Here is a 27,277-nt window from a genome sequence, read left to right on the forward strand (position 1 = left end):
TAACATGATATATGCTAGCCAATGCTCAGGTAAGGGAATCTCAAGTATAACAACACGGTACATGCTAACCATTGCTCAAATAAGGGAATTTCATATGTAACACAGTACATGCTAACCAATGCTCAGATACAGGAATCTCAAGTGTAACACGTACATTCACATAATGGAATCTCAAGTATAGCACATATATGACAACAAATGCTCAGATAAGGGAATCACAAGTTTAACACTGTACATGCTAACGAATGCTCATGTAAGGGAATCTCAAGTGTAACACGGTATATACTAACCAATGCTCAGGTAAGGGAATCTCAAGTGTAACATGGTACATGCTAATCAAGGCTCAGGTAAAGGTATCTCATGTGTAACACTGTATATGCTAACCATTGCTCAGGTAAGGGAATCTCAAGTATAACACGGTACATGCTAACCATTGCTCAGGTAAGGGAACCTCAAGTGTAACACTGTACATGCTAACCAATGCTCGGGTAAGGGAACCTCAAGTGTAACACTGTACATGCTAACCAATGCTCAGGTAAGGGAACTTCAAGTGTAACACTGTACATGCTAACCAATGCTCAGGTAAGGGAATCTCAAGTGTAACACGTACATGCTAACCAATGCTCAGTTAAGGGAATCTCATGTGTAACACAGTACATGCTAACCAATGATCAGGTAAGGGATTCTCAAGTATAACACTATACACACCAATGAATGCTCATATATGGGAAAAGCTCAGTAGTGGAACCCTGCCTAGCATGGTGCACAAGGTTCGAGGTTCAACCCCAGAATCATAAAAAAATAAAATAAAAACCTGAGTTTACCAACAAGCTAGTCATTTCTTCTGAAGAGGATCTGAAGAGCTAACTTCTCTTTCTTTCCTCCCTCAATTAAAACAAAGTAACTACAACAATGTCCTGCCTATTTTGTCAGCCTTTCATATACATCAACGGCAGTCATAAGAACCACAGATGTGCATCACTAGAAAAGTTATCGTGAGCTTGGGTTGTAACACTACTCCTCTCTGTTAAAAGTCCATGTTTAAGCTTCAAGCAGTGATCTTCTACCTCTTCTTCCTTGTATCATTAGTCACGATGTGAAGATGAACACATTTGTAATTGGAATGCAACTTGTCATTAATTCGACCTTTTCCATCTGTAATTGGAATGCAACTTGTCATTAATTCGACCTTTTCCAGTAGTGGGATTCTGTTTTGTTTTGTTTTGTTTTTTGTTTACCTCATGGAAAGCTCTTAAGTCAACAATATTAATGCTGGTATGGTGATGTACACCTGCAATGCCAATACTTGAAAGACTGAGGCAGAGGGACCTCAAGTTTCAGGACCAGTTCTAGGTTAGTCTGGGCTACATAGCAAGGCTCTGTCACAAAAAACAACAAAATGGAATTTCTATTTTAGAACTTAAAAAAAAAAATCAATCCTTTAAATTTTTTTGTTGTTGTTGCTTTTTGTTGTTGTTGCTTTTGGGGGGGTTATTTATTGATTTATTTTTATTTTTGTTGTTTTTCCAGACATGGTTTTGCTATGTAGCTCTTGCCACTCTGGACCAGACTAGCCTTGAGTTCAGAGATCTACCTAACCCTACCTCCTGAGTACTAGGATTAAAGGTGTGCACCACCACCACCTGGCAGTCCCTTAAAATCTTTTGTTTGTTTTATTTTGTTTTTTCAAGAATGAGTTTCTCTATGTAACAGCCGTAGCTGTTCTGGAATTCTCTTGGTAAACTAGGCTGCCTCAAACTCACAGAGATCTGCCTGCCTCTGCCTTCTGAGTGCTGTCATTAAAGGCATGCACCACCACTGCCCAGCTTTGAGCTATCACTGCCTGACTGTGTAAGATTTTACAACCTTAAAATCTTATAGAAAACAAATACATCAGAATAGTCAGAAAAGTTCTAGGTAGAAAAGGGGCTAAGCCTACCAGTCACTCAAGCTATTCTAAAACTGCAGCAAACAATACAGTAATGCCACAAGAACAGAGTTCTGGAAAGGACTATAGAATTCAGGGTATCTTAGTCAAGGTTTTCACTGCAGTGTTTACACACCATGACCAAAAGCAACTTAGGAAATGGTTTATCTGGCTTACAGGTTACAGTCCATCAAGGAGAAGCCAAAGCAGGAACTTGGGGACAAGAACTTGGGGACAGGAACTGAAGCAGAGACCATGGAGGAATACTGCTTACTGGTTTACTCCCCATGCTTTAGTGAGTCTCCTTATATAACACAGAACCATCTGCCAAGGGGTGGCACTACCCACAGGTGGGCCCTCTCATATCAACCATACACTTTCTAGTTCCCTCTTCCCAAATGACCCTGGTTTATACGAAGCTGACAAAAAACCAGGACAAGCTGTCTTATGCATCTTTCATGTCACTGAGAAATAATAAAGTATTTTGGGCCAGAGACATGGTTCAGCAATTAAATGCACAGGTTTCTTACAGAGGACCCAGCTTCAATTCCCAACACCTACATGATGGTTCAAAACCTTCTACAATCCCAATTCCAGGGGATCCCATGCCCTCTCTTGCCTCTATGGGCATCAGGTATATACATGGTGCACAAACATGCATGCAAGCAAAAACATATAAAATGAAAAAAAAATGAAAAATAAAGATAGTATTGGGAAAATGAAATAATCTTACACTAATGTCTTCCCTACTTCATACTCCAAAATAAATTCCAAATATATCATTAGAAAAACTTCTAGTATAAAAAAGAATATATGGAGCCTGCAAGATGATTCAGTGGGTAAAGGCGCCTGCTGCCAAGCCTGACAACTTAAGTTTGGTCAAGGGAAACAAAGAACTGACTCCCCAAGCTGTCCAGTGACAAACACTGATGCACTGTGGCACTTACCTACTCACACACATACACACATGTATCCAAAATAAAGGGTTAAAAATTTTTATAAATATCAAAGATAATCAGTTGATGAAACACTTGCCTTACAAGCATGAGGACCTGAATTCAATTCCTAAAACACACTTAGAAGCTAGTGATAAACACTTGCAATCCCAGTTTTAGAGAGATAGAAACAGAAGGCTCCCTGGAGCTTGCTCACTAGTCAGTCTAACTGGAGAGATTCAGAACAATGAGAAACCATCTTAAAGGAGACAGGTGGCATCCTTTAAAGATTTCATGATTCCTGAGGATGACATCCAAGCTTATCCTTCATCTTCCACATGCCCTCTTACACATGCATACATACCTGTATCTAAATAATCACTTGCATGTGAAACTGCATAATATATAGCCCACACCAAAATTAAAAATCCAGTAGCTTATCTTTTCCATCAAATTAAAAAAAAAGACTATCTTAGTGCTTTACAGTCTTGTTTGGCTACCCACGTAGCCAATAAAAACAATACTGTGCTTCTTTTCAGTGGTACATCTGCTAGTTCCATGGTTAGGAGAACACACACTGCTCTTCCAGAGAGCCCAAGTTTTATTTTCAGCAACTGTATCAGGTAGCTCAAAACCACTGGCAACTCCAGCTATAGGTGGAATCAGATGCTTCTAGACTCTGAACATCTAGGCATCTGAACTGCAGGCATCTGTACTGATGTGCAAATACCCACACATACACATAATTTTTAAAAATCCAATACAAAAAAAAAAGAGCAGAGGACATAAATCAAAGAAAAGGAAGTATGATTTCTAGACTCAGGTGTGGTAGTATATGTACATGAAAGAGTCAATCAGAGAAAGACTAAAATGGAGCAAACACAAGAAACTTACTTAAATTCAACAGTAGCTACTATTATCTTCTAACTGTAGAGGAGTCTTCACAGCCCCTCCATCATCCCACTCCATTTTCCCCTCGCTTACTTTGGCATTGGCTGTATCGAAAATAGTTTCAATGAGTAAGATATCCACGCCACCATCCAGCAGTCCTTTGGCCTGCTCCTGGTATGCTTCGACAAGCTCATCAAATGCTGCAGAAAACAAATCACAGTCAGCGCATCAGAAACCCACACCTTCTGAATGACACCAGGGTATGTCAAGCTCAAGGTTGGCACCTGTAATCAATGATGGTTTACAATGCAATTGCTTAAGGACAACACTTTGTGTAAAAACCAAACACAGTGGTAGGAAATAATCAACAAAGTTATCCTAAAATTCTGCCATGTGCCCCCCACTTCTCACATGAGCTACGAGTGGGAAGATACATTAAGTGGTTAACTGTGTACTTTATTCTTAACATCTTTTAAATAAAAACATCAATCACTCTTTCCATAAATCATCTTAACCCATTAAGAGACAAATCTAAGAAACAGGATTTAGGGGCTGGAGAGATGGCTCAGCAGTTAAGAGTACTTGCCACTCTTCCAGAGGACCAGAGAGAACCCAGCACCCACTGCCTATATAGGCTTCAACTGCCTATAATTCCAGTTCCAGATGACTCAATACCTCATCTGGAGTTTATAGACGCATGCACACACAAATAAAAAAATACAACATAATAACATAAATGAGATCTGGAAATATCACAGGCTAAATCTATAATAAAAAGTTATAGATTTCACTGCCCCCCTCTCCAGTTCAGAAAAGCCACGTCTCCAGAAGACATTTTGTTTTGTTTTGCTTTTCGAGACAGGGTTTCTCTGTAGCTTTGGAGCCTGTCCTGGAACTAGCTCTTGTAGACCAGACTGGGCTCGAACTCACAGAGATCTGCCTGCCTCTGCCTGGGATTAAAGGCGTGCACCACCACCGCCCAGCCAGAAGACAATTTTTGACTGAACCAATAGTGTTCAACAACTACTAGATCAATTCTTTAGAAGTGTCCTGTATTGTCTATTTCCAATGAGAAGTCATTTGTCTTCTCACTTTATCTCCCAACAAAAAAGAAAAAATGCCTAGCTATTTAAGAGGTACCTACTACACTTGCTATGTAGTTATAGCTGACTTCATACAGTTTGGGAACGGGCTCCCCACTGTCATATCTAGTCCAAAGAACACAGACCACACATCAACTTGGGAAGCTCCACTCTTAGTAAAGAAGCATGGTAGCACAGCATGCACAATTCTGTAAATGAAATCCCATAAGCTGGACTCACCTAGACCTCACAAAAATCTATTACCACAAATGGTAAAATTAGCTCTAGGGCTTTAAATCTTTATACAGTATTACTGCTCACAGATTGACCTACACTCTTAATTTATTAAATCTTAGCAAGTTTTGTAAAACTTTAAGACAATTCTGAGCCCTCTCAGTCTCAGCAGTAATGCTCCCCCATTCCCCCCTGGGAACCAAGGACCTAAGAGCTACAGATACACGTATGTTCTCCAGAAATTGGGGCAAGATAACCTTTAAGATGTTGACTCAGTTCCTGAACAATTACCCACACATGTATGTTTTGACTCAGCCCCTGGGAAACAGGGTCAAAGTGACCTCTTAACTCATCTGACTGGCAACCGCTCTCCAGCCAATTGTTGGTAATAGCCCTTTTGAATAAGCCAATCATAATAGTCAAAGAACAACCCCTAGACAGCCCTTTGCTTCTGTGGCTTTTTTCCTTTAAAAGTAGTCTGTACCAGCTATTCAGGATCTTTCTGGCTTCCCGAATGCTGGAAGACCCTGTCATGACAGAATTAATAAAATCCTCATGCTTTTACATCAGCTGTGGTGTGAGAGATGGTCTCTTGGGGCAACTCTTCCTTGGTGATTGGACTCTAGTTTATCCATAGTTTATCCATAGTAATTTCTATGTATAGGGCTGGTATGTTTAGATAATTTGGACTGCTTTCTGAAATTAAAAGATGATATAAACTGGATATGATGGCTCACACCTGTAATTCCCTCACTCAGGAGATGAAAAGACTGCCACAAATTTGAGAATAGCATGGGCTAGACAGAGTTCTAGGTTGCCTAGTCTGAACTACTATGTCAGATCCTGTCTTTAAAAAAAAGATTAAAAACATAAATTAGTGTAGGGCCCATGGCTCTACCCCTGCTCCTGGGGTTCATCTTGAGGATAGTTTCTAGTCAGCCAGCTAAAACATTCTGTTTGTTCCTGTGCTTCCTCTGCCCCACCTGGTGATTAGCTGTAGGGCATTGTTTACTCCATCTTGGGTGTGGCAATTTCCCACCTGCCTGGGGGGAATTTCTTGTGCAGCTGCTAGGATTTCCCCAAGGTTGAGGCATTAGGCTGTGGCATTTAGCTGATTTCCCTTCGAATGGCCCAGGTCTCTTGTGTGTTCTTTCAATCTCCAGGCCCTTGCCCAGTACAGTGGCGCACAGTGGGGCACATGGTACAGTGGCACACGAACTGTACCGAGAGGGTAGCACAGGAGAAGGTGTTACAAATTAGTGCTGGAGAGATGGCTCAGTGGTGAAGAGCACTGCTGCTCTTTCAGAGGACCTGAGTTCAGTTCCCAGCACCCACACGGTGGCTCCCAAGCACCCGTAATGAGATCTGGTGCTCCCTTCTGGCCTGCAAGGACACAAGCAGGTAGAACACTGTATACATAATACATAAATCTTAAAATTTAAAAAAAAATTAAAAACTGAAGGATAAATAGAGGGAGAAACAACACAGCAGTTACTTTGTAATAGACCAGGAGCTGATATCGAAATTTGCTTAATGTCTTCCTTTTAAGTATTATTTCAGCTAGTTTTACAGAAAGAACTGACACATCACCATGAACAACTGAAAGCAAACTCGAACAAGAACAGCAGCTAACTTTAGAGTATTTCAGGCACTGTTGTAAGCCCTGACACAGACACTGTCACAATTCTGAGGTCTCACTTTGTAGACTTGTAGATTGCTAAAGCACTTCCCAAAGGTCCATGATCTACAGTATGTAATGAATACTCACTGACATTCCTATAATCTGGCCTTTCCACAGATGGGGAGACAGAAAGTGTCTTATTAGTAGGGCCCAGAGCTCCAGCCACAAACCTCTTGATTCCTTTGGGAAAAGAAAAAAGCAAAAGGTGTGAAATCACAATCTGCTCAAACTTTTTGGTATAAATCCTCAAACTCAAGGATCAAGTGCAGTAACACAAACCTATAATCTCAGTTCTAAGGAGTCAGAAGCAAGTCTGTGAGTTGGAAATTGACCTGGGTTATCGACTAGGAATCCATCCCAAAATAAAATAAAAAGGGCCGGAACTGGGACTTAGTGGTAAAGTGCTTGCTTACCACACCCGAGGCACTCATCCTGGTTCAACTCCCTCAGTAAAGAAAAAAGAAGGGGGTGAGGGAGACTTTTCCTTAACTATAAGGCTATAATCCTCTATAGCTCAGAAATCTAAAAAGTCCTAAAAACCTAATTTTTCAAAATTCTTTTGAAACAAAACTACTGAACTAATAAAAGGCTATTTAATTTTTATGTCACTGAGATGACAGATTCTCTTAACATATTTGTTCATGACTAGGAAAAATCACACAATAAAAGGGATATGTACATATTATTGCCATTAACAATTCAAAAGAACTCTCAAACTTCAAATCCAAGTATTTCTGCATGCACCCTTTCTATTACAGCTGTGTGTTGGCATACTTTCTCCCTATTCTTAATAAGAACCCAAAGTCTTGAATTTAACAAGGTGCCTCACATTAGAATATAATGTGAAATGTTTTATGGTACTACACTGCAGGCCTTTCACTAAGTAAATACAAATCAGAGTTAACAATTAAAAAGCCTGAAATTCCAGTATGAAGCAGAATGAATATTGCTCTAGTGAGTTCTTTAAACACACACACACACACACACACACACACACACACACACACACACAATCTTGCCTCGGGGCTAGAAAGAGGATTCAATGGTTAAAAGGATTGGCTATTCTTCCAGAGGATCTGTTTTCAATTCCCAGCACATGGAGCTCTCAACTGTCTATAATTCTAGTTCCAGGTAGCTTGGCACACTCGCACAGAAATATATGCAGGCATCAATGCACATAAAATAAAGATAAATAAATCATTTTTAAAAATCTTGCCTTTAGGCCAGAAGTAAACTTGTTTCTATAGCAGCCTGGGAAGTTGTGCTCATATACATATCAGAAAAAAAGCCAGGAGTCCTAGAACTCATTACTTGGTGATTTTAGTAGCATAATCTGGACTGTACTTTACAATACACAGGAGAAGACTGCCCACTAGCTAATGATGGCTAGGCATGACAGCATACTTCTGTAATTTTAGCATGTGGGAGGTAGAGGCAGGAGGATCAAGAGTTCAAGGTCCTCCTCTGCCAATACTGGTTGAGATCAGCCTTGGGCTCTAAGCTTGCCTCAAAACAAACAGAGAAAAAAAGGAATTATTTTCAGCCTATAAAAAGATTCTTTATCTTCCCCAGTGCTGCATAATAGTGTTGATAGGTACCACCTCTCTGTTGGGGTAATAGGCTCTGCAAGTCCATGAACTTAACATTATCTCTCAGAAACACATTTCCTTGTAAACTGCTTTGGTCTTTTTCATTAGTATGCTGTCAGTTACTTCCTAACAATTTCTTCCCATCATTCCTGCTGGCAATGACTGTACACTTCCAAATCTTTCAGGGCTCACTTTATTTCTTCTATTGCTTTCCCTGTCTCAAAGCCTCCCACTAGCAGCGTTCTGATGGCAGCTAGCCAGGAGGCTGGTTATTTCAAGAACCACTTTAGTCCCAGCAAGATGGAATCAAATGCTACATCCTTCTGTCAGCCAGGAAGAGCAATCGGGTCATCAGTAGTGTCTTCATGAGAAAATGCTCAAAAGGTAATCACTGCTTAAGTAAGTCAGACATGGAGAAGAAGCTTTTGAAGGATAAGATCAAATACTCAAATAATAATCAAAGTCAAACCAGCCAGTTGCTATTTAATAACCCAGTGATGTGCCTAGCTACCAAGTCAGGCTATGAGCATCATCAGGGTAAAACAGAAAACCCTGAACTGGAAGTCCACAGGGACAATGTCACCTCAGAGACATTGAATGCTTTTCTATGGTACTATGGGAAGTATCCTGCAAACAAGTAGATTATCTGCTCCCAAGCCAAACATGATGTGAAAGAAAACTGCACATCAGAGTTGAGAACATCAAAGAACTTGTGTGTGTGCAACAAAGAAAGAGAATGTCCCTTACCTGTCTGCAGAGTTATCTCCTCAGCAGCTCTTCTGGCCACATCTGCAGAGCACTTGTTCATCCGGTAGGCCTAACATATCAACCACTGAAGTTAGTCTGTCCTGCTTTTCTTCCATTCAGCAAAGTATCTATAACTAGCTAATTCTTAGCTGAACTCATCAAGGTATTAGCATTAACTAATGAGGTCTGAGTGAAACCATACACTGTAAGGCTGATATCTGCACATACACCAGGTCAAATAAGTTGATGCAGCAAATAGTCCACAAATCGATAAAATATTCTAACTCAGGTGTGGTGGCCTATAATCTTAGCACTGGGGAAGCTAAGAGGGTGAATTTAAAAGTGTGCCAAGGCTATATAATGAGATACCGTCTTGAAAGAAAATAAGAAAAAAGTATTCAAATGGGAAAAGCAACATTCGAGAGAGGAAACCTAAGATTAAGAGTGTGTCAGCCACTGCAGTTCTCATGGCAGATTTCCTTGGCCCTGATTTTATTACTAGATGATGATGGAAAAAAGCAGTTCTAAACTTTCTATACATTATTAACACCTTAAAAATCCTGTCAGTAGTGGTGGCACATGCCTTTAATCCCAACACTCGGGGGTGGGGAGGCAGAGGCAGGCAGATCTCTGAGTTCAAGGACAGCCTGGTGTACGTGAGCTCCAGAACTACACAGAGACACCCTTTCTCTGGGAGAAAAAAAAAATATGATAAAGCAGTCTAGAGAGATAGACCAAGAATTAAGAACACTGGGTGCTCTTCCAGAGGACCTGAGTTCAATTCCCAGCATGCACATGGTAGTTTATAATCACCTGCTAATCCAATTCCAGGAGACCCAATAACCTCTTCTGGCACCAAGCACACTCATGAGTGCACAGATATATATGCAAACAAAATAATTTTTTCATCTGAAAACGACTCACATATGCAAAGCAGTCTACAAGTGATGGGACCCTTCAGAAGCTGTTCACACATCAACTAATGTTCCTAGATTTGTGATCTGCATCAAGTCCTTTAACCACCTTGGCACCTCAAATTGTGCAACTAACAAACCAGAATATCCTGAAAACAGGATTTGGTGCACTGTGGCTCATAGCCCATCTAGTTGTCCATTTCTGCACTGGAACAGCGACAGCCATTTGCTTACATGTGCAGGTTCACAGTAAGTGATCCTGCCTTTACCAAAGGATATACTGCTATTTGACTACTACTTGCCCCAAAAGGCCAGCTGCAATGAATGGGCTGCTACCCTAATAAGCAGAAGAGGTTCCAGCCATGATCCCTGAGAATTAGGATTAGAATGACAGCCACTTCAAGCAGTTCTGTCACTAGCAATCTCCATTGCAAATATTAATAAGCGTATTAGACAGAAAAGTCTTACCAAGTGTTCAAGGCCATAGTCAGCTTGGGCAATACAAGTGCTGCTGAAAGTGTTTGTTTCAATGATATCTGCTCCAGCCAGCAAGTATTCCTGTAACAAGATATAGTAAGTCAGCTACTGTGAACTTAAGAGTCCATGGCCCCAATAATAAACACATCTTTTCATTTTGTCACCAAATATAAAAGACAATACCCTCAAGACTAGAGATGCAAGCAGGTAGAAGGATTTCACAGAAAGGCATATGTAAGAACAGAACATAAATTCAAACAAAAATAATACATTAAGTTATGTAAGTTTAGTTACATTCCTTAAATTCTGATTTTTTGTTTTGGTTTCTGGAGTTTTGTTATTGCTGCTATTTTTAAGGGAAAAAAATATACAAACTTCAAGGGGCAGTGGCTAGGCAATAACTAGAATCCTGCCTGTCAAGTTCCTTAAATTTTCTGAGTATTGAACTCCTCATCTAAAGTATTAAAACCATTTTCTGCCAACAGTTAAGTCTATACGGTAATATCAGCCAGGATTTCAAGTGGCTGGCACACCCTGGGCACTCAGGAGCCACCAGCTCTGTTCTCCACATCTCGGTTCTTTAACATAACTGATATGCACTGAGAACTGCACCGCCACTAAGAAATCAAATTGTGAGTATGGTTTTTTTTGGTCTGCACCTCCTACTCCTGTATCTGCAACCTACCTGGAACACTGAGAACTTGGTACCGTACCACTCTGCCTGTTTAACCTGCCTTCCTAGTTTCTCTGTCTGGACAACATCTCCATCTCAAGTCTGACCCAGTCTGGACTCCTTTATTTTCTAACAGTTAACTCAGTCTTTCCTAAGCTGATGAATAATGTTTGCAGAACTGAAAATGAAAGCCAAGGAGCACATTTATCATAGCGGTCAGCAAGAGAGAGATAACTAAAGCAACTTTATTACATGTCATATGGCACGTAAAAAGTCACTTGTATGTCTATGACATGGGGAGGACACCAAAGCACCACTGAATAGGAAAGCACAATGTGTAAAGCATATTGCTATGGTCTGAAAGCAAAATGTACTTAGACTCATGTTTAAGGACTTGGTCCCAACTGGTAGCACTGTTTCAGAAGGTTGCAGAACCCTTAGGAAGTGGGCCAACCTGGAGGAAGAAGGGTACTACCCAGTCTCTCTGCTCCCTGATCAGCACACGGTAACATGACCAATGCCATGTAACAAGCAACTGCTCCCTCCACCATAAACACTACCATACCTTTCTGTACTGTACAATGCACTGTACCCTCTCTTTGAGCCAAAATAAATCCGTTACTTCTGTCAGCTATTCTAGCAGAGATAATTAACATATAAATACAAAACCACTAAGTCTACTCACATAATATGCAGACATAAGTGTGTAACAAAAACAAGAAGATAAGTATCAACTGATAGTAGCTATTGGGGGAAGGTAGCAATTTATAGTAGTAGTCAAATAGGAATTTATTCTTATTTTAAACAGCAAGAAAGGGGACTGAAAGTGATTCTAAGGCTAAGAGCTGTCTGTTCCTCCAAAGGACCCAGTTTCATTTCCAGCGCTCATATGGGTAGCTCATAACCATATGTAACTACAATTTTAGGAGATCAGACACCCTCTCTCTTACAGCCTGCACAGGCCCCAGGCATGCATACAGTATAGACATACATGCAGGCAAAACACCGAATGTGCAATTATATATATTTTATATATATATGTATATATAACTATATTATAATATAAATATATATTATATTATACATATAAAATAATGTATCTACCTATATTTTTAACTAAACAACCTTAAGGATACCTCTTAATGCCATACTGAAATTTAAAATATGAATCTTGGCAGGGAGGGAGAGACATGACCCTCAGACCTTTGTGTACTGACCAGATGAACATTTCTGTTTTCTCTTGCTACACTTCACTATGTGAGACTATGATAGGAAGAATGGTACGTGGTAAGCAGAGGGGCCCTCAGCAGACACCAGAGTTATGGTATCACAATGATGTACTTCTTACTGTTACAAACTGTTAAGAAATAAATGCTGGCACCTGGAGAAATGGCTCATCAGTTAGAGAGCACCAGGTGCCCTTCCAGGAGACCCAGGTTCGATTACCAATACCCAAATGGCAGTTCATAATCATCTAAAACTCCTAGAGGCAGTTCTAGAGAGTCTGATACCTACTTTTGGTTTCCCTGGGCACCAGCCACACACATGATGCACATACATAAATGCAGTCAAAGCACTCACACATATAAATCAAGATAGATAGGTAGACAGATAGACAGACAGATAGACAGACAGGAATGTTGTTGCTTGAGTCATCTAATCTGAGAATTTCTATAGCAACACAAACTTAGACACCATCTTTCAGTGTATCTTCACAGGGTATTAATAGGCAAACATGAGACTCCTAATTTGTTCCAGGACTTATGGTTTCTCAATTAAAGTTTAAATGCTACAAAGGCCAAAACAAAAAAACCAATCTCCCTCTGTCATCTGCTTATCCTAACTGAGCAACTAACACAGTGTGTAGCTTTTACTTGGTGTGAAATACCTGCTTTTTCAATAAATCACATCCTTTTTCCATATTCTCTAGAGAACAAGTCATGACAGTCTGAGCTTGAGACATGAAATAACCTGAACCAATGCTGAAGAGCTAGAAATAACTCACCTTATGAATTTGGTAAATAATATCAGGTTGAGTTATACTTAAGATGTCATTGTTGCCTTTCAGTGGCCTGGTGTGATCTTTAAATTCTTGACCTTGGAAACTTTCTTCATTCAGTTTGTACTGCTGGATCATGGTCCCCATCCCACCATCTAGCACCATAATCCTCTTCTTAAGAATGGCTTCAATCTCATCCTTCAGGGTTTTCTTCATCTCTCCTTTAAAGAAAATAAAAACTGACTTCAAAAAATGAAGAAGGAAGCTATGTGGGGGATGAAGGTTAAGTGGTAGACTCATGTGTAAGACCACTGTGTTTGCCCCAGCACCACAAAGAGAAAAAAAGGTAAGGAGCAGGGAGCAAAGGATTAGGAGAGATAAAGGAAACATGGAAGGGAAATTCAGAGTAAGCAGAGCTTATGAACAACCAAGCCTCATCCTTTCAGCACCTCCAGCATCTGCTGACTCTGCCTCTGCTCTACTGCAGCACCAAGTCCTTCTCATCCTTTTCACTCGACAAGTGATTAACCTAATCCTGTGCAAATGTCTTCTGTTGGAAGCACCTCAAGTTCCTCCTGAGGCTGGGGGTTCTTTCCTTGTCCATGTACCTATGATGATGCGAATGTAAAATGTACTAAAAACATCAGGCATCTGAACACCTGGTCCCAGTTGGTGGTGCCGTTAGGGGAGGTTTAGGAGAGGCTGCCTTGCTGCAGTTAGTATGTCACTGGGGATGGGCTTTGAGAGTACAGAGTCACACCCCTTTCTCTGCGTCCTGCTTGTGGCTCCTGCAGCAATGCCTGTCACTTGCTGTCACGCCTCCCCACCACAATGGACTCATCATAACCCTTCCTTCTGTATGCATGCAACAGTAATAACAGAGTACCAACAGAGTGCATGCTCAGTGATACCCCAATACTTCCCATGGCCCCCAATCTACTCCTGCTCACCTCCAACATGCAGATTCTTCACCTTCCTGATACAGCTTCCTCTTCGGTCACTCTTCAAAAATTACTTTCTACAGTCAACAATAACCTACTAGTTACTGAAAACACGACTCTAAGGCCCAAGTTTCAAACTACCCACCTGACATCTTCTCACAGAATACCCAACAGCTTCTCATTCTGATTTTCAAAACCAATCTTGCTGGATTGTCTCACTTCCTTATTTCTGTGAATGACAATGTCCTTTCCAGAAATGTAAACTCCAAATCTCAATGATATCTGGCTCTTCTTCTCACTGAAAACAACCACCTGTCTATTAGGATCACGAGCTCTACCAGTGTGGCCTCTACAATAAATCCCACTACACCAAGCACACTCTACTAGTGAGATCCAATCTTAGTCCTCTTCAGGAAGGGCACTTCCATAACCTGAAAAACAACCTAGCTACGTGTAGATAATAAACTTGTTTTGTTTCTAGAAACAAAAAAAAAAGGTCTCAAGCAGCCCAAACTCACTATGTAGGTACCTCAAATTCCTGACCTGCTGCCTCTCTCTCCCAAATGCTGGGATTTACACATGTGCCACCATATTTGGCTATATTCACTGAAAGTGATAAAACACTTTCTAAGAACAAAGTTACAATCCTGTGAGCCAACCAAAAGAAATCACTACATGAAAATACAAAGGAAAAGTAAGGCTGAATTAAGCCTATCTAATAAATGATAGGAAATAGCCCAGTCATTCCAGGTTATAATCATAGCAAATTCAGATGTAGTACCACTTTGGCAATCTCCCAATGTCGATGTCCCATCAACTAGTAAGTACTGACTCTGGTATGATTAAACTAAAAATAGCAAGGTGACAAAAGCCAAGTCATCTGGGTTTTAGTCTCAGCTCCCCTAAGCAACTATAGGATTTTGGATAAGTCTTCCCCGGTTCAGTAAATTGGAAAAATATCATCCCTGCCTTCATCAACAAAACTGTTTATAAAAGATTGTGTGTTAACAAGTGAACTTCTGAAGTAACATGTCATTAAATGAGACATCTAAGCTTGATGTAAAATAAACATTTGTTAATTATTCCTACTATCATACTACTATTATCACGAACTCTAAAGGCTTTCTATTAACAAGGCCAAAGCTATTAAAAAGTAGTATCTAAGAAAGACGTATCTAAAGGTTTATTTTCTGGTTTGGAAATGAACATCAATCTCATAGAACGAAAACAAAAGTCTGTGGAAACAACTAAAACATATTCCAAATGAGAAAAAAGAGGACCAAAAACCTTATCTATGTCCCCGATGGATGATGGATAAAGTTGTAATTCACCCTACAATGAGACCATATGAGCACTGGGTGTGACACATTCTGGGATCTTGTTTGTTGAATCACATGTATACAGCTAAGCATGAGACCACATGTACATGTTTTTTTAAAAACTAACCATAATATGAGGGAGGGTTGTGTGCTTTTGTTATGTTTACTTGGTAAATTTGTTCTATAACTTATATGGAAAACTTCTATGACGTTCAGAAGCAAAAAGATAAAGACTTCAAGCCTATTCTTGGCTATATAGTGAGTTCAGAGGACAGCCTTGGCTGTATTAGACCCTTTCTCAAAACAAACAACAGCAAAATCCAAGTCTGCATCATCTATATGCTTATTATCCTTAAAGAACAATGTACAGTTCATCACTTAGAGAACCTAAGAGGTCTTCCTCCAGAAGCCTTAGCCTAAGCACACAATGATTTTTCTAGTAGGCGGTTATCTTTTACGAGGTCTAATTACTATTATAGTTGAGCATTTCTAATTGCCATTAGAATCTTGTCTTAAGAGTAAATCCCCTCGGGTCAGTGAAAAGGCTTCACAAAAGCACTTACTGTGTAAACTTGTTGACCTGAGTTCAATCTCCAGATTTCCCACAGTGGGAGGAAAAAACAGACCTCCTGAGACCACGCCCAACACGTGTAAACCAGCACACATGAATGACATCCCCCATACATACAAACATTAAGACTTAAGCAAAATCTAAAAATTAAATTCTCTTGATGATTATCCTTTCCCTTAACATAGTGGGTACTCACCAAAACTTTACTCTTCTGTAGATCTAGAATATTCTGTATGTTTTACAACTGACTAGGCTAATTCTATATTTGATCTTGACCAAAAGTGACAACTACTCTGATTCTAAGTAGAACACATCTTTTAGGGTAAGTAAAAGAAAACATGACTTCATAGTATCTCTTCGCAGATAATCAGAAATTGTTTTCTGTTTAGTATCTAGTAACTGTTGTATAGAAAAAAAAAAATACCAAGAACTGTCCTGGTGAATAAGCCCAACAAGATCACACAGTATTTTCCCCAGTTTGAGTGGCTCCCACATCATTTTGGGATTTAGGGTTTTTTGTTTTGTTTTTGTTTGATTGGTTGATTTCTTTTTGGTTTTGTTTTTTTTTTTTCTTTTCCTGGCGACTTTTTTTTTTTAAACCAGTGCCATTTAAATTCACAGCAAACATTCAAAAGGATAAATGTAGGACTGGTTAGGGCACCTATCAGAGCTGAAAGGTGCACCAGCCAAGCGGCACCTGAGAACTATTCTTAAGGCCTGGGGATACCGCTCAGGGTAATCAGAAGAATACTTTACTTTTCTACACCATAAGCAAACGACCTCAGTGCTTTCCCACCAGTTTCCCACTTTAGCTCTTTTAGTGATCTGCCCCACAAGCCCCTTGCAGGATACTACTTTATTTGGAGCCGCTAATCTCTAGTTTAACTGATCTGCTAGACTTTGCAAGCATCTATATACATATTATCTCATTCTTGAAATACATTTCTTTCTCCCACCAGTATTTAAGACCCAGGAAACGACAGGGCTGCTATCAAGTCACTGGCTCGTTTATTCATTCTTCCATTAATCATTCATTAGCTAAATTCCTAAAAACATGCAAGGATGAAACCAAGAAGCTTCTAGTGAGAAGCTGTAGTTGAAACTTTCTCATACAAAATTCCTGCTGGCCCACAAGTCTCCTTCCCCCAAGAGACACAATCAGGGATTAAGGTTACTCCCTCCTCCCCCACCCCGCCCACCTGTTGGAAGGATTCACTCTTGGGTTTGACACTTACAAGGCAAGCATTCCACCACTAAGCAGACACAGCTCAGGACACATTCAGCTTTCAGGCTCAACCTTTAAAGATCAAGAATCTTAGGTCTTGGGTGGTGGTGGCGCAAGCCTTTAATCCCAGCACTCGGGAGGCAGAGGCAGGAAGATCTCTGTGAGTTCGAGGCCAGCCTGGTCTAGAAGAGCTAGTTCCAGAACAGACTCCAAAGTTACACTGAGAAACCCTGTCTCAAAAAAGTCAAAAATAGATAGATAGATAGATAAAATAAACAACCTGTAACCTGGTGCGGGAGAATTGTCTGTATTCTGTCAATCATGTATTTTAATAAAACGCTGATTGGCCAGGCAGGAAGTAGAGGCAGGTCAACCAGACAGGAAGCAGAGGCGGGGCAATGAGAATAGGAGAAGGCTAGGGAGGAGGAAGCTCCCTCCACCACTCCTACCCAGATCACCGAAGAAGCAACATATGAGCTGACAGCTGAAAAAGGTACCAAGCCATATGCCTAATGTAGATAAGGATAATGGGGTAATATATGTTATAAGAGCTAATAAGTAGCCAGAGCTAAGGGCCAATCAGTTTATAACCTAATGTAGACTCTGTGTGGATTTCTTTGGAACTTGCCGGTTGTGGGGTACCGGGTGGGACAGATACCCCAACAAGCCGGCCCCTCATGTTACAGTAACGCAGGCTGGCCTTGAACTCACTATGCAACAGAGAATAGCTTTTAACTTCAAATCCTACTTCCACTAATTTTATGCAGAGATGTAATTAATTAAACCAGGGCTTCCTGCCTGCTGAGTAAACACAACCTCGGAAGTCCTTACTGCTAATTCGCACACACCTCCCATGTGCTATAGGAATTTCTGCCTAAATTTTTAAGAATGCAGAATTAAAGTTATATTCCCTTTGTGCCTTTTCTCATTGTGGAAGCCGGTGCCATCAACATCAGAATCATTTGCGATTACTATCCCACCGCCTAGTCCTACCCCTAGGTACTAGGAGTCCGGTCAGCCCACGGTCAAGCTAACGCTGGAGTTTGCCGAAGGAAAGAGTAGAAAAAGAAACTTTAAAACCACGTGGTTCAACTACCTAGGCTGCCTTAGCAGCCTCCTAGCATCTTAACTAGGGCAGACAGCGTTGGGTAAATATTTACTGAATACGGGCGTCGCATCATACAGACGTCCCCCCCGGGGCCCACTGGAACCCGCTAAAGGCAACGCTCGCCGTTCCGGAACAGAGCGCACGTAGACGGAGAAGGACCCAAAAAGGACCGCGGCCCCGCTCACCCCTTCCCCCACCCCCGGCTGCGTCTCCGGAGGGAGAAGCACCTGAGGAGCTGAGGCTCCGACGGATCCGCTCGACCTGGGTGGAGGCGTTACCGGGTTGCGACAACGCAGGCGACACGCCGCCGCCCAGCGTCCACCTCAAGCAGGGAAGGCGTGATCTCCAGAGAATTCCACCGCGGGCGGCTCCAGCCAGCGCTGACTGGCCTGACGAACTGACCCACGAGAACCAGGAGCCTGAAACTCCAGAGCCGACACGCGGGGCCTCCGGGTGCGCGCCGCGGGCACGCGCTTCTTACGGAACTCTCAAGCGCAGAGCTCGCGGTCACCCGCGCGCGACCGCAAGGAAACAGTTCAGGGAAGGACGACGTGGAAATGGCCACACGCAGCTACCGACCTCGGTTACAGCCCCGTTAGGTCTAGGCTCAAGCTAAGCTCCCGCGGGAGGGCCCGCCCCCTCCGCGGCATGTGGTTGGTCTTTACCCGCTCCTCGCCGTTGTGTATAGGCTGTTGGTCGCAACCAATCGTCGGAGGCTTTGCTCCATGGTCCTATGGGAAATGTAGTCCTGAGTACTGGATTCCTAGGGAGCTCTGAATTTATTTTTTCTGGGTTCGGAAAGTGTCTCGCAAAGGGGCCTCCAAGTTCTAGTGCAGGGATCCATACTGTGGTGTTGGCCTGTGCCAGTGGTACAGTATCAAGGACCAGAACCTGAAGTCAGAAAATTAACTGTAGGCCGGACGGTGGTGGCCCACATCTTTAATCCCAGCTCACTGGAGGCAGAGGTAGGTGGATCTCTGTGAGTTCAAGGCCAGTCTGGTCTACAGAGCAAGTTCCAGGACACGCTCCAAAGCTAAACAGAGGAGCACTGTCTCGAAAAACAAACAAACAAACAAAAAATTAATTGTAGCTTAGTTTTGCTGACACTAAATATTTTGTCTCCCTCATACACAGAAAAGAAATACTAGAACGGAAGTGACTATTAGTTTACAGGATTACAACAAGGATTAAAATAAGATCCTGTAAGTGCATCCGGTTCAATATAGACTCTTCCAGATGCCTCTGGCTGAATTCTCCCTCATATCTACAATAAAACTTCCTCAACCATACTTTGGAGTGGCCATGTTCTTATTTTTCATCCATAAATCATCTTGATTTATGACTTTGTTTTATTCACTATAAACTTATCTATATGCTTTGAATGATAAGTGGTAATTGGAGAATTAGTCTTTATACTCTCAGCAAAATCTTCTGTTATCCCAGGTCTTCTATGTCTCTTTCATTCTTTCCTAGCTACTCCCTTCCAAGGCTGGTCACCTCTGGTAAGGTGTGAAAAAAACCAGTCTGTGAGCTCAAGAAAACCACCACACAGCCCAAAGTATTTCAGCAAGGCAAAGAGTTTTATTTCCGTATGATTTTTTTTCTGTTATTTATTCTGTATTGTTTATTTCTGCATTTTCTTGTGTATGTGCGTGTAGCTACATTTAAGACATCAAGCATACCCAGGGAGTAAGCACCTACTGGGTTTTTAATCCTAAAACAAGGTGGCTTTATGTTCTTGTGAACTTGGTTAATTTCAAATTACTCAGTTAATAAGAAGAATGCATTTTTGAGCATAGAGTGCAACCTTGAGCACATGTTTTGATTTCAAGAAGTGCTGACCCTGGAAAAACCTGATTTTTCTGCCAAGTAGCTTATTAACAATTTCTAAAAATACTTTGTCAACTGGGTGTAGTGGCCTTGCTTCCAGTTCCAGCACTCGGGAGACAGGGCCGTTGGGTCTCTGTGGATTAGATGACAAGCTGTATAAAAAGTTCTTTGCAGGGCAGGGTCACACACAGTGAGACTATCTCAGCAAAAAAACCAAACAAACAGAAAATGGAGTTTGTCTTTACTTAACCCCTCTGACAGAAAGGACGGTCTAGGAACTGAAATGATGGCCCGGTGTTTAAGAACACTTGCTGGTCTTACAGAAGTCCTGGAATTGGTTCTCCCACCCACTTTCAGCAGCTCATGACCACTCGCACCTCCAGTTCCAGCAGATCTGATACTCTCCTTTGGCCTCCAATGAAGTTGATAATAAAATAAATAAAAAGTAAAAGGAGAAAACACAATACATTTTGTTTACATTTCCCACATAAGGATGCTATATATTGTACATTTTACTACAATTCTATATATTATATTCATCATTATACATTTCAAAGATTTTTATTTTATGTATAGGAATATGTGCTTACACGTGTGTATATATACCATGTGCATGAAGGTACCTAAGGAGGCCAGAAGATGGCACTGTATCCCTTGGAATTGGGGTTACAGCGGGGTTGTAAGCCATCATGTGGGTAATGGGAACTGAATTTGGTCCTCTGCAAGAGAAGTCAGTGCTTTTAAGTGCTGAGCCATCACTTCAACATAGATTATAAATTTTAAAGTTTGCCAGTTGGGTCAGGGGTAGGTGGCTTATACCTATAATGTCAATACTTGGAAAGCTGAGGCAGAAACTTGCCTGTTTGAAGCTAGCCTGGGCTACTAAACAGTCTGTGCTATAATGTGAGACCTCCTCTCAAAAAACAAAACAAACAAACCAAAATTATATACAGTAACTTGGGAATATTATGCTTTCTCTCCTTCCATGAACAGTCTTGCTATGTAGCCCAGACTAGGCTGGAACTCATAATCTTACTGCCTCATTCTTTTAGTGCTAGGAATCTGGGCCTTTATCACCACCCCTGCACCCCAGTCCTGTAACCCCCACCCCTGTACCAACTACTCCTGGATCCATGTATCTTTTTATTTTTCTAGAATAAAATGCTTTATTTCTAATGATTCCTGAGTGATTTGTATAGAAACAACAATTTTCTCTTCAAGTCACATGATACCTTCTTGCACTACATAGAGCAGGTCAAGTGCCCTATCATGTTGTAGAACTATTTCAGCTAATGAATCTACCTGTTGATAGATCTGGGCCTCTTTTTTGTTTGTTTGTTTTGTTTGACCTATTTGGATTTAATCTTTCTGTTGGTCCTGTGCAGGTTAAGGTTTCTTTTTGTAGCTACAAAAAGGTTCCTGTGTGTTCTGTGTTAAATCCTTGCAAAAGTTAAAGAATAACTTCCTGTTTACCCTGTGTTGTTAAATACTTGCAAGTTAAGGTCTCTAGATGTAATTAAGACTAAGTTCCTGTTTCTTAGATCTGATGTAAACTGCAAAACATGTTTTCAATAAACTGCGACCCCATTCACCTGATGTATATCCTTACCCTTGTTCCTTCCCTTTTGTATCTTTCCAACAATATAGAACTGTGAATACCTTATCTCTCCTATAAAAAGTATGAGATCAGCAGGGGCTGCTCTCTAAAATCCCAACTTAGGGAAAGACAGCAAGCCAGACTGGCCAAAATAAAGCTTGCTTCAGTTGGACTATGGTGGATTTTGTCTTTCTCCTTCAAATTTTCTAGTTTAACAGTCAGAGGCTATCAGTTGGTACTCTTAGTCTTTGGGTGATGGAAGCCAGTGTTTGATTAGATTAATACTGTCCAAAAGGTTTTTAACCTTTATTCATAGGATGTTAGGTCCAACGCACAGACTGGCTATGAATGGCTATTTAGAAGGCTAAAATAGGCAGGGTGGTGGTAGGGCATGCCTTTAATCCCAGCACTTGGGAGGCAAAGACAGGTGGAAGCCCGAGGTCAAAGCCAGCATGGTCTACAGAGCAAGTTGCAGGTCAGCCAGGCCTACACAGAGAAACCCAGTGCTGTTTTTATCTAAATTTTTCTATTTACCAAAAAAGACTCAGGAGTCAGATGTTGGGATGAAAACCTGCTAGATCAGAGAAGCCAAAAAACAACCAGCAGACCTTCCTTTTCATCCAGAGACTCAGCAAGGGAGTGTCTCTCTACCTGTTCCAAAGCAGAGAGGTTTATTTGGGAACAGGGTAGTAGCCCTTCAAAAGAGTAAAGGAGTTAGAAAAACAGACAGACTTTTCTGTGAAGCAGGAATCTTGAAGAACCGGCCTACCTTAGTGAAGTTTGATGATTAACTTCCTTTGTGTCCTGCTTGCACAATTTGGAAATCATACTGTCAGCAGTCGAGGCAAGGGCAGCTTTTTACCCAGTGTTTAACTTTGTCCCAGTGAAAGCAAACTCCATATAGAGGTTCTCCAATACCCATCATCTTCTCTGAAGTAGATTGATGCTGGCAAGAGAAGACCTATCTCACTGTCATGAAAAGTCTTATGTTATTAAGGCATCTTAAATGCCATATTCTATAGATCTCTGAAGTGTTTGAAGACCAGCTATCTAAAATATATCTGTTTGATATTGAAAACAATAATATTCTACAAGTTTGATTTTTATCTTAATTATCCTAATCAGTTTCTAATAGTAGCTTTCAAGAACTAGAAGTTTACAATGCAATTTTAAAATGAGTTGCATGGGTATAATGCCTTACAATATATTGTAACAAAAGTAACCTTATTTTATATCAACATATAAAAACCCATGCCAATGTAAAATATTTGAGATTAGTACTTGCTTTTTAGTCTAAAAGTAGATCCAATAATATACCCTTTTATCCTATCATTTCTATTTTCCACTTCTTTGTTAGATCCCTGAATCTAACTTCCTTTGCTTAATTTCCTCTGACCATTACCAATAACAACTTGCAACTAACCTCCCAAAACAATGGCAGATATCCATAACCCACTGAACAACCAAAAACCACCTACCCCATATCTCGGGAATGTGGACATTATATACTTAAAAATACTTCCTGTTGCCTGGGGGTGACAGCATCTTTATGGGTCCCTGAGAAAATTGGGACAATGGTCATGTCCTGGGAGAGCTAGCTGTATCATTTGTTGTCCAGTCTCTGCGTGATAGGAAAGTGCAAGGCTTATCTGAAGTCCAGACTGGAGTAGTTTTTGAGACTGGACCATCTTAGCTAACTGCTTTAAAGTTGTCCTGAGCAGTTTGTAGTCAGAAACTGGTCTTTGAGTGGTGTTTGTCAGCTTAATGTAATAACTACAGTCCAAGTTAATTTGTTGTTGCAGAAACCCATCATTTTTTTTTTTGGAGACTTCAAAGATTGTTGTTAGGAATGGTCACAGGTCACTGCAGAAAACTTAAGCATTTTCATCGTCATATGCATCAGATCCCCTAAAGGTTAGACGACCATAGCCTATTAAGCACATCTGAGGCACACAAACTTAGTTCCCAATTGCCTGCTTCAGACTCAAACCTGAAAACACGAGCAGGAAGCTAAATGAAGTTTTTTCTAAAATTAGTAAATACTCTGTGTGACTGTTAGGATCCTGACAGAAAGATTACATACATACATAGTTTTATTATAGATTTTGAGATAATATTTCTATCTTAAGAAAAGCTTTAAAGAGTTAAAATAAAAGGATTATGAGATTAATGGCAATAGAATAGTCCCTTAATTTTGTTTTCTTTTTTCTGTCCCATACCATGTGGCTCTTTTGACATGAGAGATTTTGGATTTTCCTTTAACAAGTCCCTCCCTATTCCTTCCTATGCATCTCTCCATCTGTCTTCCTGAGTCCTCTGTGCTCTCTGTGGCTCATTCCTGTCAGCTAGTCGCTAGCTCTGCCCCTTGACCCAAGGTTAATTTTATTAATGTAATCTTGGAGTTTCACAGTGTGATCAAATATCCTGCAACAACCCTGTCTTGGGGGAAAAATGAAGAAGACAGCTAAAACTGTTTAAGATAAATTTAAGGAGGCTGTGGCCCTGCAACATTCCACACTCTCCACAATCACTGAAGCTCTAATGAGTTAATCAGCCTTTGGAAGGCTTAGTTTGAAGGTATAGTTTCTGGGAACTGTTGTTCAGAGAACTTAATCAGCTTAAATATGGAACTAAAAGCAGAACTTGATAACTACTCATTCTTCTCTCCTTTAGCAAGGAGATCTAAAGAGGAAAGGGGCCCTGATAAAGTCATTTGAGACGGGCTATCACACTGTAGCTCAGGTTGTTATAGCTCACTCTGTAGCCCAGGCTAACCTTGAAGCTTCCACCAGTCTTCCTCCTCCAGACTCCAGCTTGCTAGGAATTCTGTTGCCCTGATAACGTTTTTCAAAGGCTTATCATTGAATTCTGCAAATTTACAGACTAAGTGCAAGAAAATTAGAGATGATCGTTAAGTTGAAGTAGTATTGATAACAAAATCTCTTATAACCTAAGAAAGAAACTTTTTAATATTCCAGGTGGGAACAAAGGTTCAACAACCAAAACAAAGTTAGCATTTTGCCCATTTAAAGAGCAAACATTACAATAGAGGTGACTGTATAAGAATTGAGATGGCAATACTGTCTTCTGTCCCTTCACAGAAGATGATATACAATTAAGATGATCACATCGCAATATAATCCAACGGCAGGAAGATAGGTCTTGGCACAATCTGGAATAGTGGAATATGCCTGGAATCCCCTTATTCTGGCAATAGAAGCAGGGAAATCTTAAGCTCCAGGTCATTCTCAGCTGCACCATGAATCCAAGGGCGGCCTAGGTTACAGCAGATCCTGTCTCAAAAGGAACAGCCCACCCTAGAAAAAAGTTCTTAGCATCTTGGTCAATGACTCTTCTCAGCTTGCCTAATAGAGATGGCCGGCAGGACTGCCTTCTAGCTTGCTGGCTTTACTGTTAGGGAGACTGCCTCTGGGCATCAACTTTTCTGATTAAGTTTAGATTTGTTTCAAACACAATTATAAGGAAGTAAGCAATGTGGTTTCCAAAGGACACAGCAGATTGGAGAGCAAATCACCGGCCTGTTTTGATGACCTGGGGAAAGGAACAAGATGTGACATTTCAGTAGCTGCCAGGGATACGTTCCTGTTTTTCTGAAGACCAAGGAAAGTTAGGCTACATTCCCTATTCTAGTTTCAGTACGAGTACCCACAAGGCATGGGCAGGACACTCTGACAGTAGTAATGTATGGCAGAGGAGTTGTTCGCTTTTTCTCTCGCTCCAAGGCAGAGAACAGGCTTCTTAAATTAAGGTTACATTTCTACTTTGTTTATTATTGTTGGAAGTTTTGGTTTTTTTGAGGCACAGCCTATTTCAGCCCAGCTTCTCATACAGCCTCAAACTCCCTATGTAGATAAAGGTGACTTTGAACTCTCGTTGTTCCTGCCTCCACCCCATCTAGTGCTGGTATCACAAGTGTGCAACACCACGCCAGGTTTCTACTGTCTATTTCTTACCCCCCCCCAAAAAAATGGTTTTGTCTGTGCAATCATGAAGACCCTAGCTCCCATGAAGATACCAGCACTTATGTAACAAGCTAGGAATGGATGGACATGCCTATAACACTGGTACTGGGAGGACGGAGACAGGAGGATCAGAAAAGTTTGCTGACCAGTCAGCCTGGTCAAAATGGAAACGTTCCTGTTCAGTGAGAGGCCATAAGGTGGAGAGTGATAAATGAAGACACTGACTGCCCTTCTCTGGCCTCCACATGTGGGCACACAGGTGCACACACCTGCATGCACCACACACATACAACAGACACAGACACACTGTTATTGAAGGGACTCTAGCTATCCTGAGCATGACAAAGATGGCTCTGGCAAGCCTTGTCCTTTTTCCCCATTCCCTCTGCCTTGCTAAAAATCATTAGACTACATTCTCAAAGCTAGTCACCAAGGTCTGTTCCCTTATTTGGCCACTTCCTCCTCCTGAGGCTGACCACTAAGGTCCAGCTATCAAAAGTATTAAAGCCCAGAAATCAAAAGCCTCCTTTGCCTTGCCTAATTAACATGCCCAATTAAAATTAAACACTTCATTCTAACATGAGGTTTCCGTAGTGGTCTGTCCTGTCCCTTTAAGAGACAACCTCCCCCCCACCCAGTCTTCTGAGGCAAGCAGATCTTCCTTCTGCTTCCAGCCTGAGCCCCTTCCTTTCCATCTCTCTTCCAAAGAGGTAGCTGCTGCTGTGGCTCCCCCCCCCCACCTGCCTCTCTCTGCTCTTACTTCTTCTCCCCTTACCCCCTTTCCCTTTCCCCTCCATAACCCACTAAATAAATACTCATTTTCTCTGCAATGGTGCCGGTTTATTTTTACCATAACATTGGTGCTTGTGACTCGACAAGGCTCTCTCCATGTTCCCAAAGGGCTAGCTGAGGATGCATAGAGCCCTGGGCTCGGGAACCAGGTTTCTTTACAACAGCTCTGTGTTGTATCTGCCCGAATGCCGACCTCCACTCACACCATTGGCTTCGGTGGTGAGTTTTCCCCTTCTAGACCCCAGCCACAGCCTTCACAGCTTACGGTTGAGCCCTTCACTGACATTCATCTCTGGTTGCTTCCCAGAGCTAAAAACATGACCAGACAACTCAGGGTAGTCCACTCATGCTAGCACTGCACATGCTGAGCAGTATATTCACCTTGGGGCCCAGGGTTCCTCGGATTTTTCTTTTTCCTTTCCTTTCCTTTCCTTTCCTTTCCTTTTCTTTTCTTTTCCTTTCTTTTTTCTTCTCGACCACTTGTTAGTGGTCCCCACTGTAAGAGACTGCTCAGAGCAGCCTCTAGACTCTGGCTTCTGAGTCACCTGGACCGTAGCCAGTCAGGCTTTAACACCCTGCCTGTAGAGAGGAGATGTCCTTCTATAGGCCCTGAGGTGTTCGTTTGTTGTTTTCACATTTTCTGCTATGGTATAAACGCTCAAACTATCAGCCACTCGCCTGTGAATGCTCTGTCAGTGTTCTACCCGCTCTGCTTTTCCTCAAACTATCCTGCCACCAATACCGCTGATGACACAGAACCGA

The 27,277-nt window shown here is 41.3% G+C and overlaps 1 protein-coding gene and 1 long non-coding RNA gene across 2 annotated transcripts in view; one reads left to right on the forward strand and one right to left on the reverse strand.

Annotated features, from left to right (window-relative positions):
• Mtr (5-methyltetrahydrofolate-homocysteine methyltransferase) overlaps positions 1-18,924 on the reverse strand; it is an 86,135-nt gene extending 67,211 nt beyond the window's left edge. Inside the window, exons 1-6 of the mRNA XM_048460723.3 lie at positions 18,541-18,924; positions 13,156-13,370; positions 10,469-10,558; positions 9,087-9,156; positions 6,838-6,930; positions 3,847-3,953 (exon numbers count right to left, since the gene is read on the reverse strand). Coding sequence (XP_048316680.3) covers positions 3,847-3,953; positions 6,838-6,930; positions 9,087-9,156; positions 10,469-10,558; positions 13,156-13,365 — 570 coding nt within the window. The 5' untranslated portion in view covers positions 13,366-13,370; positions 18,541-18,924. The remainder of the gene's footprint in view (positions 1-3,846; positions 3,954-6,837; positions 6,931-9,086; positions 9,157-10,468; positions 10,559-13,155; positions 13,371-18,540) is intronic.
• Positions 17,654-19,602, forward strand: LOC146891976 (uncharacterized). The gene is made up of 2 exons (XR_015005079.2): positions 17,654-17,698; positions 18,143-19,602. It is a non-coding gene; the product is annotated as an uncharacterized LOC146891976 (long non-coding RNA).
• The last annotated feature ends 7,675 nt before the right edge of the window (positions 19,603-27,277 follow it).

The sequence above is a fragment of the Myodes glareolus genome, chromosome 14 (assembly GCF_982192425.1).
Source record: "Myodes glareolus chromosome 14, mMyoGla1.1, whole genome shotgun sequence".
NCBI lineage: Eukaryota > Metazoa > Chordata > Mammalia > Rodentia > Cricetidae > Myodes > Myodes glareolus.